General features: G+C 41.7%; 1 protein-coding gene across 7 annotated transcripts in view; it reads left to right on the forward strand.

Annotated features, from left to right (window-relative positions):
* DYSF (dysferlin) overlaps nt 1-18,868 on the forward strand; it is a 423,810-nt gene that overhangs the window by 336,633 nt on the left and 68,309 nt on the right. For 4 of the 7 annotated variants that reach the window (XM_075346129.1, XM_075346146.1, XM_075346137.1 and 1 more), the window contains 2 exons: nt 1,669-1,742; nt 16,802-16,864. In XM_075346129.1, coding sequence (XP_075202244.1) covers nt 1,669-1,742; nt 16,802-16,864 — 137 coding nt within the window. The remainder of the gene's footprint in view (nt 1-1,668; nt 1,743-16,801; nt 16,865-18,868) is intronic. The other 3 variants (XM_075346154.1, XM_075346172.1, XM_075346179.1) reach the window with 1 other exon arrangement.

Below are 18,868 nucleotides of genomic sequence, written 5' to 3' on the forward strand. Positions count from 1 at the left end.
TTTAAATTATTTAATTATTTATTTCACTGCACAGTATAGACCCGCCCACCGGCTGCTGTGATTGGGTGCAGTGAGACACCTGTCACTCAGCGTGGGGGCGTGTCTCACTGCAACCAATCATAGGCGCCGGTAGGCGAGGAAAGCAGGGAATACGAGATTGTTTAATGAGCGGCCGGCTTTTTCAAAATAGTAAAAGCCGCCGCAGCAGTGTGAATGCCGTGCAGTGCCGCGCTGGGGATCGGGGATCGGTGAGTATGAGAGAGGAGGGGAAAATGACCGACAGACTGTGAGAGAGGGACAGAGATAGTGACGGACCGACAGAGAGAGAATAGAGACCGAGAGGGAGAGACCGACTGACAGAGAATAGTGATTGACAGATATTGTGACACATCACTCGTTTCCAGTGTTTTAAGTCCCCTTTACACACTGAGACTTTGCTGCACAGTGGGAAACAAAGGACCAAAGAATGGTCCTGAACGATTTGTAGCGATCAGCAACTTCACAGCAGGGGCCAGGTCGCTGATGTGTTTCACACACTGCAATGTCGCTGGGGAGGTCGCTATTACGTCACAAAACCGGTGACGTTACAGCGATGTCGTTTGCGATGTTGCAGTGTGTAATGGTGGCTTTACACCCGCCGGCTACTCAGAGCAAGAGCTGGTGAAGAAGATGAGTAAGCGGCAATTTGTAGGAGATCATCAAGTTGGTATCAGAAGAATTGTAGGCGAAACAATGTTCCTTGGGGAAGGTAATGGCCAACTATTGGATGTAGCTACAGTACCTTATAAGTTGATATCCGACACCATAACAAGCCTAGCCACGTGACTTAGGATATTTAGCAAAATTAAAGTTCTCTCCAAAAAGTAAAGGCTCTAGAGAGTTCCTGCCTGTGGAGAGCTAATTTGCATACCTTTTATTCCTACCGAGCATTTTCTGGCCATTAAGTCTCCCTACTCCTGCTTGGCGCTCTCCTCTCTATTCCTTAATACTCTTCCTATCACATCCCAGCTAGCCAGTACTCTACTCTACAACTGTCTAAAGATGGAAGTCTTCTCCTTATGGTTTCGCTAAATGTTGTGTTACAAGGCTCATGAAATCCTTGGGCATTGACTTATAGGAATAACCTCCTCCAATAGGTGACACTAGAGAGCCGGTTTTCTTGGATGAGCACTTATTTGAATACCTTTTTGCCAGGGACCATTGCATAGACTTCAAGTCTTCCGATGGCAGCTTGATGGTCTCCACCATGAGTAACAGTAACCTCTGGAAGCCATCAAAGAATAGATAATAGACAATACTATTTTAGAGTGGTTTTGCGGCTAAAACGTAATACCTCTGGAAGTCTATGGTGTTAAACAATTAATGGTAATATTATTAGTTAGGTTATAGGCCAATATTTCATCTTATTCGTGGAGATCCAGGTGGGTTTGAGCTTGCCTAGGACTAAGATACGACATATGAACATTGATATATATAGTGGCTTCCTGTTGTAGAAGCCAACTACCATCCTCTTGGAGGAGAGCTACTTTGGTTGCTGCTCGTTAGTTTATCAGTTTCATTACTACGGTTCTGTTTACTGTCCGGATCGTCGGTGGCCCACTCCAGAATTTGCTGTGGGACCACATGAGGTCTCTCCACTCCTGTCTGATCACGTTGTATCCTTTTCAGATGATGTCAGCGTCACTCCGAGGGATGAAGTACTCATTGACATTGATGACAAAGAGCCCCTAATCCCAACTCAGGTAAGACCCAAAATCTCATATTAATAATTTTATGAAATATTTGAATAGACCATCACATTTTGTAAAATATTTGGTTGACCCGAACTCGTGCCGCGTTCTTAAACATGGTAAAATACAATTTTATGACGCAGTCTTTATTTTCTTGTACCCATGTGGGATTGGAATGAGGTGGAGGTGGGATGTAGAGATGTTTCCATACGACACCAGATCTAAAAAGCATAAATGGAAATTTCTCCGATGTCAAGAAGAATTGGTGATAAATTTGCTTTCTATTGTGTGATATCTACAGGATTCCTTCCCACTGATAACTCGTTGGTGTTGCTGCCTAACGACATCTTTTGTGGTGTTGCAAAAAAAAAAGGAAAGAAAGAGATTTGGTCCTGGACTAAGTTTTTGAAAATAGTATAATATAATTGATGCAGGTCATTCTGCTCCGCCTAAACCTAATGGAGTCAAAGGGAACCTGTCATTAGAGCCATGCTCTCCAAACCACGGAAAGTTAAAATCGGAGCCTGGTTGCACAATTGCTTCAGCGTGTCAGAGAAAATATAGTTAGAAGATATGGGAGAATCCAGGCAATAGCAGTGCCGGAATAGTCTCTTCTCTCCCTATAGTCTCCTGCCGGCTTCTGTCTACAGGTGATTGATGAGTCTCTCCATAGCGATGTTCATCATCTGGAGCATCTCTGCTGTGGTCACTAACGTCAAAGAGTTTCTGGCATATAACCTCCTCCAGAATGAGGGTGAATAGCGGATAGAGGGTGAAATGGAGAATAGAGGTGAAGGGGAAGAACAGAAGTCCATCTGCGGGTATAAGGAATTAGCAACTTTAAGAATAGACCCAATTGTAGCGTATCTGCGCGTTAAATAGAAAGTCTGACCTAAGATTCACGGTACTGGTATCTGCAAAGCCGTTTACATGAATTTCATGCAATTATAAAGTTAATAATGTCTAATCAGGTGGAAGGCTCTTTAATAAGATAACAAAATCTGGAAGAATGACTCCTCCTAGATGTTTGGGGAGTGCAAGGCTTGGATGGGTGATACGTGACAGTTTCATTGCCCAGATTAGATTTCTTATCCGACAGGATGAGGACCAGAAAAATTGATGGGGGATAAATATGGGGAGAGCCTGGAAAGAGAATAAGGCATGGCATAAGGCACATAAAAATGGGGAGATCCACTTTATAGAAAACCCTATTTGGGAATCAGCCCCCTCCAGCTCAGAGGAGATGTTAAGTTACCACAGGTCAGTATACAGACTAGGAGTACTCCAAACCTGACCTTGTTTTGTCCTTGCCTTATCATGGAGGTTAGCACCCTAAAGTTACCCAATGGTACCTCCTCTCAATGTTGGCTGACCCTGAGTGTCCTTAACTGCTCCCTAAAGTATAAACCAAGTGTAACACAAAACATCAATAATAATAAAAGAGGTGCTGACAGGCAGAGGGTGAGACACCGGGCTAAAGACGTGATCACTTTAACGTACAGGGAAGAGGGACAAAACTGAAAGAAACCCAAAAAGACTTACAGATTACATGGAAACCCTACTAATCTCAAATGAAAACGAATGGGAGCATGATTGGAAGGGAAACACAAACAAACCACATGGAAAAGCCAAAGTGGTAATTCAGCAAGATTATTCTAAACTGAGGAGCTGGGACTCCAAACATCCATCCACCTTGGACTATAGACAGCAGTAAGGCATGTACATGGTGAGTATAAATAGCCCTTCCCAGGATGTGATAGGGCAAACAAAACAAGGACGTGAACACAGCTAAGTGGAAGTAAAACAGAAAGGCAAGGCAAAGGAAAGACAAGAGAACTAACAGCATTTGGACCAATATCTAAAACATCCACCTTGGACTATAGACAGCAGTAAGACATGTACATGGTGAGTATAAATAGCCCTTCCCAGGATGTGATAGGGCAAACAAAACAAAGAACTGAACACAGCTAAGTGGATGTAAAACAGAAAGGCAAGGCAAAGGAAAGACAAGAGAACTAACAGCATTTGGACCAATATCTGAAAACATGTTGTGGTTCAACGAAGAGGAAATCCAACTACACAACCAGAGGTCACCAGATCATGACTCAAAGTCAAGCCATGACAAAAATATAATCTATATCAAGTAGATTCTAGTTTTAAGATTCCTTTAGAATGGTTCACGGATCCCTCCAACTTACATGCACTGACACATATAGGAGAATTTTCTTAACTTGATCGTGCATCGTATTTTTTTTCCTTACAGGCAGATTGTACTGGTACATAGACCTATATATATATATTAGTACATTTCTTTGTACCTGTATGTTAGAGGCAATATAAAAGTTAGATATTGTTTCTTCTAATATAATCATCAAAAAAAATAATGAAAAGCAGTTACAATAATTACATTTTAATGCACTTAAAAGATAAACTAAACAAATCACAATACTACAACAATAATACAGTCATATGAAAAAGTTTGGGCACCCCTATTAATGTTAACCTTTTTTCTTTATAACAATTTGGGTTTTTGCTATTTCAGTTTCATATATCTAATAACTGATGGACTGAGTAATATTTCTGGATTGAAATGAAGTTTACTGTACTAACAGAAAATTTGCAATCCGCATTTAAACAAAATTTGACCGGAGCAAAAGTATGGGCACCTCAACATAAAAGTGACATTAATATTTTGTAGATCCTCCTTTTGCAAAAATCACAGCCTCTAGTCGCCTCCTGTAGCTTTTAATGAGTTCCTGGATCCTGGATGAAGGTATATTTGACCATTCCTGTTTACAAAACAATTCCAGATCAGTTAAGTTTGATGGTCGCCGAGCATGGACAGCCGCTTCAAATCATCCCACAGAATTTCAATGATATTCAGGTCTGGGGACTGGGATGGCCATTCCAGAACATTGTAATTGTTCCTCTGCATGAATGCCTGAGTAGATTTGGAGCGGTGTTTTGGATCATTGTCTTGCTGAAATATCCATCCCCTGCGTAACTTCAACTTCGTCACTGATTCTTGCACATTATTGTCAAGAATCTGCTGATACTGAGTTGAATCCATGCGACCCTCAACTTTAACAAGATTCCCGGTGCCGGCATTGGCCATACAGCCCCAAAGCATGATGGAACCTCCACCAAATTTTACTGTGGGTAGCAAGAGCTTTTCTTGGAATGAGGTGTTTTTTAGCCCCATGCATAACGCCTTTTTGTATGACCAAACAACTCAATCTTTGTTTCATCAGTCCACAGGACCTTCTTCTAAATGTAACTGGCTTGTCCAAATGTGCTTTTGCATATCTCAGGCGACTCTGTTTGTGGCGTGCTTGCAGAAATGGCTTCTTTCGCATCAATCTCCCATACAGCTTCTCCTTGTGCAACGTGCGCTGTATTGTTCACCGATGCACATTGACACCATCTGCAGCAAGATGATGCTGCAGGTCTTTGGAGGTGGTCTGTGGATTGTCCTTGACTGTTCTCACCATTCTTCTCTGCCTTTCTGATATTTTTCTTGGCCTGCCACTTCTGGGCTTAACAAGAACTGTACCTGTGTTCTTCCATTTCCTTACTATGTTCCTCACAGTGGAAACTGACAGTTTAAATCTCTGAGACAACTTTTTGTACCTTCCCCTGAACAACTATGTTGAATAATCTTTGTTTTCAGATCATTTGAGAGTTGTTTTGAGGAGCTCATGATGCCACTCTTCATAGGAGATTCAAATAGGAGAACAACTTGCAAGTGGCCACCTTAAATACCTTTTCTCATCATTGGATACACCTGCCTATGAAGTGCAAAGCTCAATGAGGTTACAAAACCAATTTAGTGCTTTAGTAAGTCAGTAAAAAGTAGTTAGGAGTGTTCAATCAAGAAATTGATAAGGGTGCCCATACTTTTGCACCGGTCAAATTTTGTTTAAATGCGGATTGCACATTTTCTGTTAGTACAATAAACCTCATTTCAATCCAGAAATATTACTCAGTCCATCAGTTATTAGATATAAGAAACTGAAATAGCAAAAACCCAAAGTGTTATAAAGAAAAAAGGTTAACATTAATAGGGGTGCCCAAACTTTTTCATATGACTGTAAGTGAGCAAACAACACATACATTTTTAGTCTCCCTGTAATTGTAACAACCCAAACAATGCAGTGAACAAATTATTAATGGTGATTGGTAAATAGCATAAAAAAATTGTGTGATTGATTTTTTTTCTGCAAAAATGCAATCAGAGAAGATTGTTATTGTGTAAAGTGATGGGGACACCTGCAAAAAACATGCAGGTAAAAAGCAGCAGAAAGCTACGTGAACACGAAAGCAGCAGAAAGCTACATTTAAGCTACATGTGAACACGGCCTCAGTGGTAAATATTCATCACATTTTTTATCGGCTTAAGGGAGTAAAAAAAATTAATCATGACACATTTTTTTTTTCCATTTGCCAATATGTCCATGTTACTTGATGATTTTTGATTATTTTGATTTTTTATTTAAAAAAAAGCACAGCAAAAATATAACTATTGTAATTGTTTTCAATAAATTTACTGGAAGAAAAACATTTCTGACTTTTATTTTGCCTTTAATATGCAGGTTGAAATTTAATGCAGTAATATATAGAGATGTAGCTCTATGTGCCAGTACAATCTGCCTGGAAGGAAGAAGAATACAAGTACAACAATTCTCCTTTATTTGTCAGTGCAGTCTGTAGTTCATAGTTGTGCAGTAAAAATGCAATAATCAGAGAAGATTGCATAGTGTGAAGCGGACACCTGGAGAAAATTTGTCCATTTTGGGTTAATCGTCTGACCATCTGATGTGTTTGGTTTTCGTCTGTTGCGTAAAATTTGAAATTTGATTTCAAATGTTCGATTCTTTTCAAATGGAGAGTCGGAAGAGATAACTGATGGTCCAACCAATCCATTGTGTAGCACATGGAACCTTCTGTGCCAATATCAGTGTAGATAACAGAATTTCAGGACTATAAAAATGATGACCTCTTCTTAGGATTAGAGATGAGTGAACCCGAGGTTCGGTGTTCAGACTAAACACAGACTTTTCCCAAAAAACAGAGTTCGAGTTCGGAGATTGGGTGTTGTGCGCATGCAAACCACTCACGCGAGCATCACTGAGCTCAGATACGCTCAGTGCAAGCCACTTGCAGTATTTGATCAGCTCGCACTGGGGGTAACAACAGCGTGATCGGATGTAGTCTGCTCCCCCCCCAAAAAAAAGAAAAACCTCGCCCACTGGCCCCCGGAAGTGGGCGGAGACCCGAACTGCCCGATTAGTGACGTCCATTGGGGTTTAGGTCAAGTCCAGATCTCAAACCAAACTTTATGAAAAGTCCGGCTGAACCCACGAAACAAAACTTCCAAGGGTCTGCTCATCTCTACTTAGGATATGTTATCATTCTCAGATTGGTAGGGGTCCCACAAATGAACCACCTCGATTTCCGATGTACAGAGCCACAACAGTCAGCTTCATGTACTTTGTGGCCGTCTTTGGACATTGCGGCTCAGCAACTATTGGAGTGAATGTGATCTGAGCAGCCTCTACGCAGTATACTGGGCAGTGTTGTTCCATGCACTGTGGACTTCCAGCTGCCGCAGTTGATCAGTGCCGGACCTTCAAAATCTGATATTGATTAGCAATCTGGAGTATGGGGGATCAATATCATAGTCCTGTTCTGGCGGGAAGTATCACATACTTAGGCAAAAGTATTAAAGGAATAACGAGATATTTGCTCATCTCAACTCTTGATCTATAGTAGTCACAGACCAATATTTGCCGAGCTGCCCCAGATGGATTTCTCTCCTGCCGTGATCCTTCTCAGACCTAACTACGTTCTCCGGCTGCAAACCCTTCTGTGCCACCTGAAGCCGTAAAGTTTATCCTGTGGGTGATGTTCTTAATTGGAGTTATTTTGCCTATTAAGCCTAAAAAAAGAACTTCACTGAGGACCTCACAATGAGTCCTTCATCACTTCAGTCCTTTACGTTCCTATAGATCTCTGCAAATTCCACTTGTAGGCCACCACTTACCAGCGGTTACTTCTTTCCGGGTTCTTGGTTTTTGTGGTCGCTGTTTAATGTAATTTCCCAAACAGATGCCAACACCGTCCAGACTGCAGCGAGGAAAGTGCCAGGAAATTTATAAAGTTTAGTAAAGGTCACTCGCCCTCACTGCAACCTCTCTCTTCATACACGGTCCTCGGAGACGAGCGGCTGCAGGTCCGCTAAATATAGAGCCACTAAAAATGGAAAGGAGAAAGCCGAGCAGAAGCATTTATGGTCTGTGCGTATTATTATGCTTTATATACGTAGAGATACACTTACAAAAGTGCTTCAGTCTAGTGGAGTGGTAAATATGGAGGGGTCCGGACACATTGGAGAAGATTTACCAACAATAGGCATAATACAACTGGTGCACCGGCCACTTCCCCGATGCAGTGTGCGTCCGGTTGATGAATTCCTTTTTATTAATTTACTTGGTAAAGCTCTTTTTTGCTGGTCATATATTCAGTCTTTTCAGAGTCTTTTCTCCACTTCAGACATTGAAAAATGTATGTGGAAAAAAAAAAAAGAAAGTTCAGGTCACTACTATGAAGTGGATCCTGATAGCCTAGTATGGAGCAGGTTTTATGTCCCATTAAAGGGCTGCAAAAAAAGATCTTCCGTAAAGGTTTCAAAAACTCCTCAAAACAAAAAAAGCAACTAAAAAAACCTCCCCCGAGCATATGTGCAAACAACGTCTTTTAGATACTGCTGCACCTGCCAAGTTTTCCCAGGCAAAGCATCTTCAGGCTACGGTGGTGGTCATTTTCCTGAAGTGGCTTCTCCAGTGTTTTTTTGTCATTCTCATGGCAGCTTCACCGCCTGCATCTTTTCCGCCATACTCACAAGTGTAGGGAGATGTGGGCTTCCAACAGAAGTCGCCTGAAGAAAGAGCTTGTCACTTCCCAGTTTCCGAAGCGTTTTTCACTAGAAAATGTACCATTTTTGACCGCCTCCAAAACATTCTCTTTGCTCATACCTTACTACTTCATATCCTTTTCCAGATCATGTTATCCACTCATCTAAGTGCAAAAAAGGCTCTTCTTTACCCCTTTTCATCTACCACCTAATGATGGTAGCTTCAATATAACTCAAGTTTTGTTTAAGGCTATGTGCACACAGTCTTTCAAAGTAGGTTTTGCAGCAGAAACTGCTCGTAAACTCTCCAAATCCTCCTCTACATCTTAAAGCTCCTCAAAAACCTTGAGTTTCTGCTCTTAAAAGTTGGCAAAAAGACTCCATATGTATAGCCTAAATGTATTAGCACAAAAAGACGCCTTTTGAGTTTTTCAGAGCAGAAACTGTGAGAGTTTTGGAGGAATTTTGTAGGAGATATTAGATATTGAGAGTTTCAGCTGATTTTTTGCTCAGTGGCTTTGTGCCCAAAACACCTTTTTCAGGCAGATTCCACTTGGAACCCACCATTAGAAGTGCCACAAAACCATGGCAACAAATGCAGACAATACACAGCAATGTCAATATAGCACTATATAGTCCTTGTAAATAAATCATAATAACTGACAACACGGAACAATATGATCTATAACCCAACCTTCAGCAGTTATCCTGGCTGAAGGTTGGGTTATACAGCAACATCAATACAATATTGCTATGCACATGCACTGCCTTGTGTCCCCTATTTTAAGTACTTCAGGGTTTGGAAACCTTAGATGTTAAAAAAGTAACATATTCACTCTTCAGGTAGCTTTGTTTGGAAGCCACCCACTCTCTAAAGTTATAGGAAGAGGAGCCGCCACAAAAACTATGGCAAAATGGTCGGCAGAACCAATTCAGGAAAAAGCCACAAGTATTTTGCTGAAGTTGCTTTGTAAAAGAAAAGTCCGGTGACTCCACCATTGGAAAAAAAATGTTGTGTGCCAGTTTCTGTTCCAAAAAGTCTCCTAAAAATTCCATGACATGTAGCCTAAAAGTGTGTCTTTTGGTCAAGACTCTGGTTTGGTGAATATCCTTGGAAATCTTGAAAGCTTGGGCCATTTCACTCCTTCTGGACGGAGAAAATTTGCATTCCTGAATTTATGACCCTCAAACCAGTTTGATTATTTCTTATATCAGTGCAAACATTGATCAAATTCATCTACTACTATTTTTGAATTGGTGATCCGAAATTGGAGCATGTTATTATAAGATGGAAGGTGCCACACCACAGTTTTCCAGTTCCATATTACAGTAAAGTGGCTTTCAATCTAAAACTTTGGGCAGTAACTAAAAACTAAAGTAATTGCCCACCAAAGACTCTTTGCTCTGGGTTCACAGACTCTTTTTTATTACACGGCGGTCGGGAACTAAACAAAGAAGGGAGAGGTGCTCCGAAAGGTATAAAGGGAGAAAGGGTGACCTCCCTGCTACGTGGCTTCCAGTTTCTGTCATTGGAAGAAAGTATGTTTTTACTGAGCCCTTCCCAAATACTTTAATTTTGGAAAATTCTTCCAAAAACACAAGTAGTTTTAAGATTTTTGGTAAGTGCACATTTGGAAATAGCATCGAGCGGAGGTTCTCGAGCTTTGTGTACACAGTTAGTCACAGCACCTTCTGTTTTCATAAGTCGAATGGAATATTCTTAGATGATACCACAAAGACCCAAGTCCGAAATGATGTTTGGGGGCAGCCGCCCTGTATAGTTTGTCTTTGTGTAGACAAGTTGTTTTACAAGGTCTGCGAGTATCAAGTAACGTTGGCTTGTCCTGGCCGTCTAGAATTTAGCCAGAAATACGCAATGAAGCAGAAAGAAAGAGTTAAGAAGCTCTATGCGTGGCTTAGAAAACAATTCGAGGGAATTAGTACAAGTCTCATTTTCTTTAGGAAATGTATCTTTTTGTCACCAGAGCTGGACACATTAGGTGCTGTCACGCTAGGTACAGGGAAGTGCCCAGCATAGGGTCAAAGTGAAGGGAATACCTGTGTTTAGGTAAGGGGGAGATGGTGACCACTGAGCAAACCTACCACTTAGCCTTGGGTTCCGTCACTGCCCTAGATAAGTTCCACACCTATGCGCCAAGCAGGATACCTGACCCTAGGCTGATTTTGATCTGGGCCCTAGATAGGGAGCAGATGGGATGAGCTCTTGATCATCCCCACTGAGCGCTAAAGGACACACAGGGATAACCAACAAGGGAAGGAAACAACTTATCTCCAGATGTCTCAGGAAGAGGAACTGCAAACATCAACCAGGTTGCACTAGAAGAATGCGAGCCGACTGCTTGCACTGAAGACTTGTTAAGGGTAGAGGACTTACCACCATCACTAATTATGGCGAATTGAGGGTATATATAGACACTAAGAAAGTGCTGATGAAAAGCAGCTGAAAGAGGGAGGAACTCTTCAGGGTCCTAAAAGGAAAGGGATGAAAACAAAACAGAGTGTCATGCTAGGTACAGGGAAGTACCAAGCGCATGGCGAAAGGGAAGGAAAACCCTTTGTCTAGGAAAAGGGAAGATGGTGACCTATTGCTGGTAAACCTACTTCTGGTCCCTGTTGGCCCTCACCACCCTAGACTGGTTTCACACCTATGCGCCAAGGTGGATACCTGACCCTAGGTATTCCTGGTGTTGTGTTCAAATAGGGAATTGATGGGATAGGCTCTTAGTCAACCCCACTAAACATTCTAAAAAACACAATGAGGACACACAGGGGGGAAAGCATGAACTACTTATCATTATATGACTCAGGTAGAAGTTCAGCAGAGCTTTCAGCAACGATACCGCAGAGGAGTACAAGCCACCTGCTTACAAACTCAGCTTGAAGAAACTGAAAATATCACCAGCCCAGGAAGGAAGGGGGCATTTAAACACGAAGAGAATACTGATAATCAACAGCTGGGTGGAAAGTGAGCTCATGCGGGTCCAAAAGGGGGAGAGATTATTCCAGCAGAAAAGTTGCCTATACTAATGAATACTGACAGCAGGAACAATGGAAAGTCAGGAAGCATTCTGTGCAGCCAGACACTGTGACCTTCTATGGCCAGAAACAACATGATTGTCTGTCACCCGGGACACACCTGTGACACAGAAGAGATACATAAGATACCAAATACATCAAGCAGGAATGATAGAAGGTCAGGGAGCAGTTTGCGCAGCCAAACGCTGTGACCTTCTATTGCCGGACTCCAGATGACTGTCTGTCACGCGTGATACGTGTGCATACTGGGAGGGAATTAAAAGAAAATCAAAAATATAATATAGAATTCTGAAGCAAACCCTTTAAATCTTATTTGTGTCAACATGGCAAGAAATCCTTTCATTTTTCCACGTCACTTCTCCAATATTTGAGGGTATTAATAATGGTCCATTCTGCAAAAAACATGACACCAATGACTCTCGGATTATATCCTCGCCACTTCATTAGCATTCTGTCTGAGAAATGGCACAAAATTACTAAACAATCCATCATTCCAAAGAATTATCTGGTTGGACCCTTGCATGAACATTCAGAGGTCTTCACAAATTATTGAGGAGTTATTCCAACTGATCAATCAAGTCCTTGTCAAACACAAGCTGGCCCCATCTACCATGGATGGCCATCGCCAAACTCTAGGTGGTAGATATTACCGAGAAGCCATGGAGCGCCATACATAAGCCTGAAAAAGAACCTCTCCACTAGGATCAATAGAAGTTTAGGAGATTCAAAGTTTACAATCTCTACTCCTTTCAAAGTTCATGCCCCTAACATTAAGCGGAGGTGACCTCCTTTCGTATTCTACCTGCTACTTTTGTAGTTATGTCCTGATGTCCTAAAGCAAAGCCTAAAATGGAGTCCCACACCAGCGAACAACTTCCTGCCACAAATTCATTTAAGACCTAAAAAGTATGAATGTGATCTCCACCCTTAACAGTCACTTAGTGCCTCAAATTCTAAGGAAAGGTGGGCACCCTTAGCTGTTCCACTTAATACCTTTTAGAAAAAAAAGGTTGTCTTGCAATATCTGTGTCTGAACATGTTCCTTGTTCTTCTACCTTCATCATTAAGTGGCACCAAACTGATTCTGTGGATACCGCTGGGTGACCACAGTGTGGTACAGTTTATCTTTTGAATAGCTCTGAATTCCTGTTCCTTCTACAGTTCATCGGTGTTTTACAGCAATGCCACAAGGGTGTCACAGGTGACAGACAGTCCTGTGGTTTCCGGCAATAGAAGGTCAAAGCGTTTGGCTGTGCAAAATGCTCCCTGACCTTCTATTATTACTGCATTTAGTATTGTGTGTACTAGGGATCTCCTATGCTGCGTTTTCATCCCTTTCCCTTTAGGACCCTAAAGAGCTCCTCATCCCCTCAGCTGCTAATTATCAGTATTTCACCTTGTGTTTAAATAGTCTAATTTTCCCCAGACTTTTGCTGGTAATATTCAGTTCCTTCCCAAGCTCTGGATGCAACAGGTGGCTTGCACTCATCTGTAGAAATGTTGCTGTTCTTTGCTGAAGTCATCTGGAGATAAGTTGATCATGCGCTTTCCCCGTGTGTGCGCCCTGCGTCTTCTTTAGTGTTTAGTGGGGTTGATTAAGCGCTCATCCCATCTGTTCCCTATCTAGGGCCCAGCTCTAGGGTCATCCTAGGGTCAGGTACCCTGATGAGCACATAGGTCCACAACCTATCTAGGGGGTGAGGGTCCCCAGGGGTCGGCGCTAGGTTTGGTCACGGGGTCACCATCTCCCCTTCGTTAGACACAGGTTTTTCTCTTCCCTTTCACCATAAGCTGGGTACTACCTTGTACCTAGCATGACAAGTGAAGGGTTAATTATGAGTGGTGTAATTAGCTGTCTGCTGGGAGTCATGGGTGACACTTCTCCCTATTTAATCTCGGCAGTCAGGCTCCGGCTGTCAATTATAGCATATTTTTACTCTGGTTCACTTACTCTGGCCGCCAGTTATAGGTAATTCTTACTTTGGTTCACTCCTGCTTATATGCACTGACTCAGCATGACTAATCATGCCCTTGACCTTGGCTTGTTTTTTGACTCCCAGGATGCCTCTCAATTTTGATCCTGACCCAGACCCTCTGGTTCTAACCTGGCATTCCGACCATTCTCTGCCGACCCACTCCAATGGCTAGCATCCACTCTGTGGATGCAACCTACAGTACAGACCAAAAGTTTGGACACACCTTCTCATCTCTAGAACAACTGTTAAGAGGAGACTTTGTGCATCAGGCCTTCATAGTAAAATAGCTGCTAGGAAACCATTTCTAAGGACAGGCAACAAGCAGAAGAGACTTGTTTGGGCTAAAGAACACAAGGAATGGACATTAGACCAGTGGAAATCTGTGCTTTGGTCTGATGAGTCCAAATTTGAGATCTTTGGATCCAACCACCGTGTCTTTGTAGAAAAGGTGAACGGATGGACTCTACATGCCTGGTTCCCACCGTGAAGCATGGGGGAGGAGGTGTGATGGTGTGGGGGTGCTTTGCTGGTGACACTGTTGGGGATTTATTCAAAATTGAAGGCATACTGAACCAGCATGGCTACCACAGCATCTTGCAGCGGCGTGCTATTCCATCCGGTTTGCGTTTAGTTGGACCATCATTTATTTTTCAACAGGACAATGACCCCAAACACACCTCCAGGCTGTGTAAGGGCTATTTGACTAAGAAGGAGAGTGATGGGGTGCTACACCAGATGACTTGGCCTTCAGTCACCAGACCTGAACCCAATCGAGATGGTTTGAGGAGAGCTGGACCGCAGAGTGAAGGCAAAAGGGCCAACAAGTGCTAAGCATCTTTGGGAACTCCTTCAAGACTGTTGGAAAACCATTTCCGGTGACTACCTCTTGAAGCTGATCAAGAGAATGCCAAGAATGTGCAAAGCAGTAATCAAAGCAAAAGGCGGCTACTTTGAAGAACCTAGAATATAAGATATATTTTCAGTTGTTTCACACTTTAAGTATTTCATTCCACATGTGTTAATTCATAGTTTTGATGCCTTCAATGTGAATCTACAATTTTGAGAGTCCTGAAAATAAAGAAAACTCTTTGAATGAGAAGGTGTGTCCAAACTTTTGGTCTGTACTGTAGGTGCAAAAGTCCAGATCCCTGCATGGGGGATAAAGGGTGAAGACCACGTTTTTTGCAAGGAACTACTGGAAGGGGTGGCTTACCATAGGTTTGTCCGTGGAAGCCTTGTAGGTAGGATCCCTCAGCTCCACAGACTTAACGACAGTGCCTTACAAAATATACTTAAACAGTGTCTCAGCTTTTTTACTTGCATTTTCTTGTTCATTAAAGTCTGTTTCTTCTAAGGAAATAGACTTCTTTTTCATTGAACGTAGGTTTAATATTGACCTCCTGTTCCAGACCAATAAGAACACCATCCCCAGTACATGTTTGAGGAGTGAACGACAAGTTCCCCCAGTGGTTTCTCTGAGACCACACAACAGCTGCTCCGGGGTCAGTATCATCTTCCCCGCCATCGCTGGGCCCAGTCATGTGTGGAACAGGGAGATATTGAAAGTTTTTTGGCTTGGGCAGAGTAGGATTCATCAGCCAGGGCAAACACACGGTGACGGCACCAGTGTGGCGGCTTTGCTTTGCCCATAAAATTGAAACTTCCTGGCAATAGAATTAGTAAAGCTCTGAAAAAGTCTAGTTGGTTTTCTTGGCCAAGTCATGGGGCGACCACATGCAATTATCACTCAAGAGAAGAAAGAGCAATAAACTCAGCTGCTGCAGACTGTAAATCAGTAGTAAAAAGCTCCTTTGCCAGCTCTTCTCGGCAAATTCCTCCATGTGTGATGCTGTGAAGGCCACAGGCGAAAGACCGGACGGAAAATGTGGAGACCCAATATCTCATCCTCCATTCTGGTCATACATTAAATATAGATATCATATATAATCCAGAATATATAAAATATGATACTAATAATACGGGAACATAAAAATCCGAGTATAAGAATAAAATCTAATAAAAAGCAACCAATAAAATATATCATACAAAAATAAATAATGATTGGTCCCGGAATAGTCTTAAGACTCTCGTAGAAAAGTATATAAATGTTTCATCAAAATATAGAATCTTTGAAGATCAGGTTGGATTATTGAAATTTCAAAGGAGATGTTTCAACGTAAATTGTGGAAAAATAACGATTTTGTCTATATTTTCCCAAAAATCTGCTATTCTGATGTCTACCGGCTCAGTTACGTAGGTCGTCCTACTGTGTGCACACGTAATTGTAGATGACTTTATAGATCGGTGCCATAAGGTAGTGATTAGCTCTGGCAACAGGAGCTCGGATCAGTCACCGCTCTGCTGGGAACTCATTTCATGAGGTTTTGGATGTACAAAGGGTTTTGTAGAAAGGAGCGGACACAAGAGAATATTTTTGGGATCCAAAAACCGCATATGCAGTCATGATGAACCATCAGTTGTTCATGGATCCAAAGTCCGTGGGAGGTTACGGAGCAGCCGTGGGGGGTAAGACATAGATGGAACATCTTTACCGGAACAAGCAGTATATCTGCTATGGCCCACCATATTGAAGACAACCACCCATACCATACAGGACCTAGTCAAAGTGCCCACATAACAGGACCAGAAATGGGCCAAAGTGCTGACCTAAACTGCTAAAGTCAACTGCAGAAGTCCATTTCTTAGTATTTTATTATAACCACGACCATTTTGGAGGCCAAACCCTGTGGCCAACCATTCCTCGCTGCCCTCGCCAAGTTATCGGCCTTTCCATGCCATTACCCTTCCCCTTGAACCTTCTGGAATTGCAGCTTTATTGACTTTTTCTGGCTCTTAATGACATAGGTGGACTCTCATTCTTCATGGTGGTTTCTGTACTTTTGACAACAATCGCAACTGCTGCATGGAACATTAACCTTGACGTCACATCTGTCTGAATTCCATAAGTTTAGAGCCTTAAGATACGGTTTGGAGATGATTTGTCTGTTTGAAATGTTTTAGAAATTGGTAACATTTTGGATTTTCTCCTTCCCGTGTTTGTATTTGTCTATTCTTGTGATGTCATTAATGTTTGTCATGTAAATAACCTGAATTATTGTTTATAGCTTACAGACGGTGTGAGCAGCTCAGCCATAATTAACATGTCGTCTTCTCGCTCCAGCCTCCATGTATGTATGATCTATGTGTAATATGTGTCCTCCTGTGTCACCGTGTGCCTGCATGTCACCCCCAAATCCGGGCAATGCACCCGCAATCATCAACCGGTGAGATAAGTGCTCCATATGCATCAAAAGAATAGGAAGACACTGATAATTACACCCAGTATACAGGACAAGAGAAGAGGTACTGTGCACTGTATATATACAGAATAATACAGGTATACACCCAGTATACAGGACAGGAGAAGTGGTACTGTGCAGTGTATATATACAGAATAATACAGGTACTGAGGATTACACCCAGTATACAGGACAGGAGAAGTGGTACTGTGCAGTGTATGTATACAGAATAATACAGATACCGAGGATTACATCCAGTATACAGGACAGGAGAAGTGGTACTGTGCAGTGTATATATACAGAATAATAGAGATACTGAGAACTAAACCCAGTATACAGGACAGGAGAAGTGGTACTGTGCAATGTATATATACAGAATAATACAGATACTGAGCATTACACCCAGTATACAGGACAGGAGAAGTGGTACTGTGCAGTGTATATATACAGAATAATACAGATACTGAGGATTACATCCAGTATACAGGACAGGAGAAGTGGTACTGTGCAGTGTATATATACAGAATAATACAGATACTGAGAATTACACCCAGTATACAGGACAGGAGAAGTGGCACTGTGCAGTGTATATATACAGAATAATACAGATACTGAGGATTACACCCAGTATACGGGACAGGAGAAGTGGTACTGTGCAGTGTATATATACAGAATAATACAGATACTGAGGATTACACCCAGTATACAGGACAGGAGAAGTGGTACTCTGCAGTGTATATATACGGAATAATACAGATACTGAGGATTACACCCAGTATACAGGACAGGAGAAGTGGTACTGTGCAGTGTATATATATATATACAGAATAATACACATACTGAGGATTACACCCAGTATACAGGACAGGAGAAGTGGTACTGTGCAGTGTATATATACAGAATAATACAGATACTGAGGATTACACCCAGTATACAGGACAGGAGAAGTGGTACTGTGCAGTGTATATATACAGAATAATACATATACTGAGGATTACACCCAGTATACAGGACAGGAGAAGTGGTACTGTGCAGTGTATATATACAGAATAATACAGATAGTGAGGATTACACCCAGTATACAGGACAGGAGAAGTGGTACTGTGCAGTGTATATATATATATACAGAATAATACAGATACTGAGGATTACACCCAGTATACAGGACAGGAGAAGTGGTACTGTGCAGTGTATATATACAGAATAATACAGATACTGAGGATTACACCCAGTATACAGGACAGGAGAAGTGGTACTGTGCAGTGTATATATACAGAATAATACAGATACTGAGGATTACACCCAGTATACAGGACAGGAGAAGTGGTACTGTGCAGTGTATATATACAGAATAATACAGATAGTGAGGATTACACCCAGTATACAGGAAACTTCTCCCCTTTTTATCTGGTTACAGGTGTGATTTTCATATTGCCCACTGGCCACAGGCTAGATTGAATGAGCATCACATGATTGAAATAAAGTTGTTTACCCACAATTTTAAAAAAGTTGTAAACAATTTTGACTGGACCATTTTTGTTTTTTTTTGTGAAATTATGGCCAATTTGTCTTTTTTTCAAAATTTTTGTGTACTTCCAATACACACAAAGCAAATAAACATGTGTAAAACAAAACACGTGTAATTGCATGTATCTATATACTTCATTTTTTGTAACAAATTCAAAGGTGCCAACACTTTCGGCCATAACTGTATATTTGCTCAGCAGCACAGTATCACATAGGATTAGGTACTTAAAGTGGCATAATAAGGCCACTATATTTATGGGGGTAGTTTACCGTATATATGGGATGTATGGGGGCACTGCACATATGGTATCTTTGGGGGCACTGCATGTATGGGACGTATGAGGGTGCTGCATGTATGGGATGTAT

Source organism: Anomaloglossus baeobatrachus, chromosome 1, assembly GCF_048569485.1.
Source record: "Anomaloglossus baeobatrachus isolate aAnoBae1 chromosome 1, aAnoBae1.hap1, whole genome shotgun sequence".
Lineage (NCBI taxonomy): Eukaryota > Metazoa > Chordata > Amphibia > Anura > Aromobatidae > Anomaloglossus > Anomaloglossus baeobatrachus.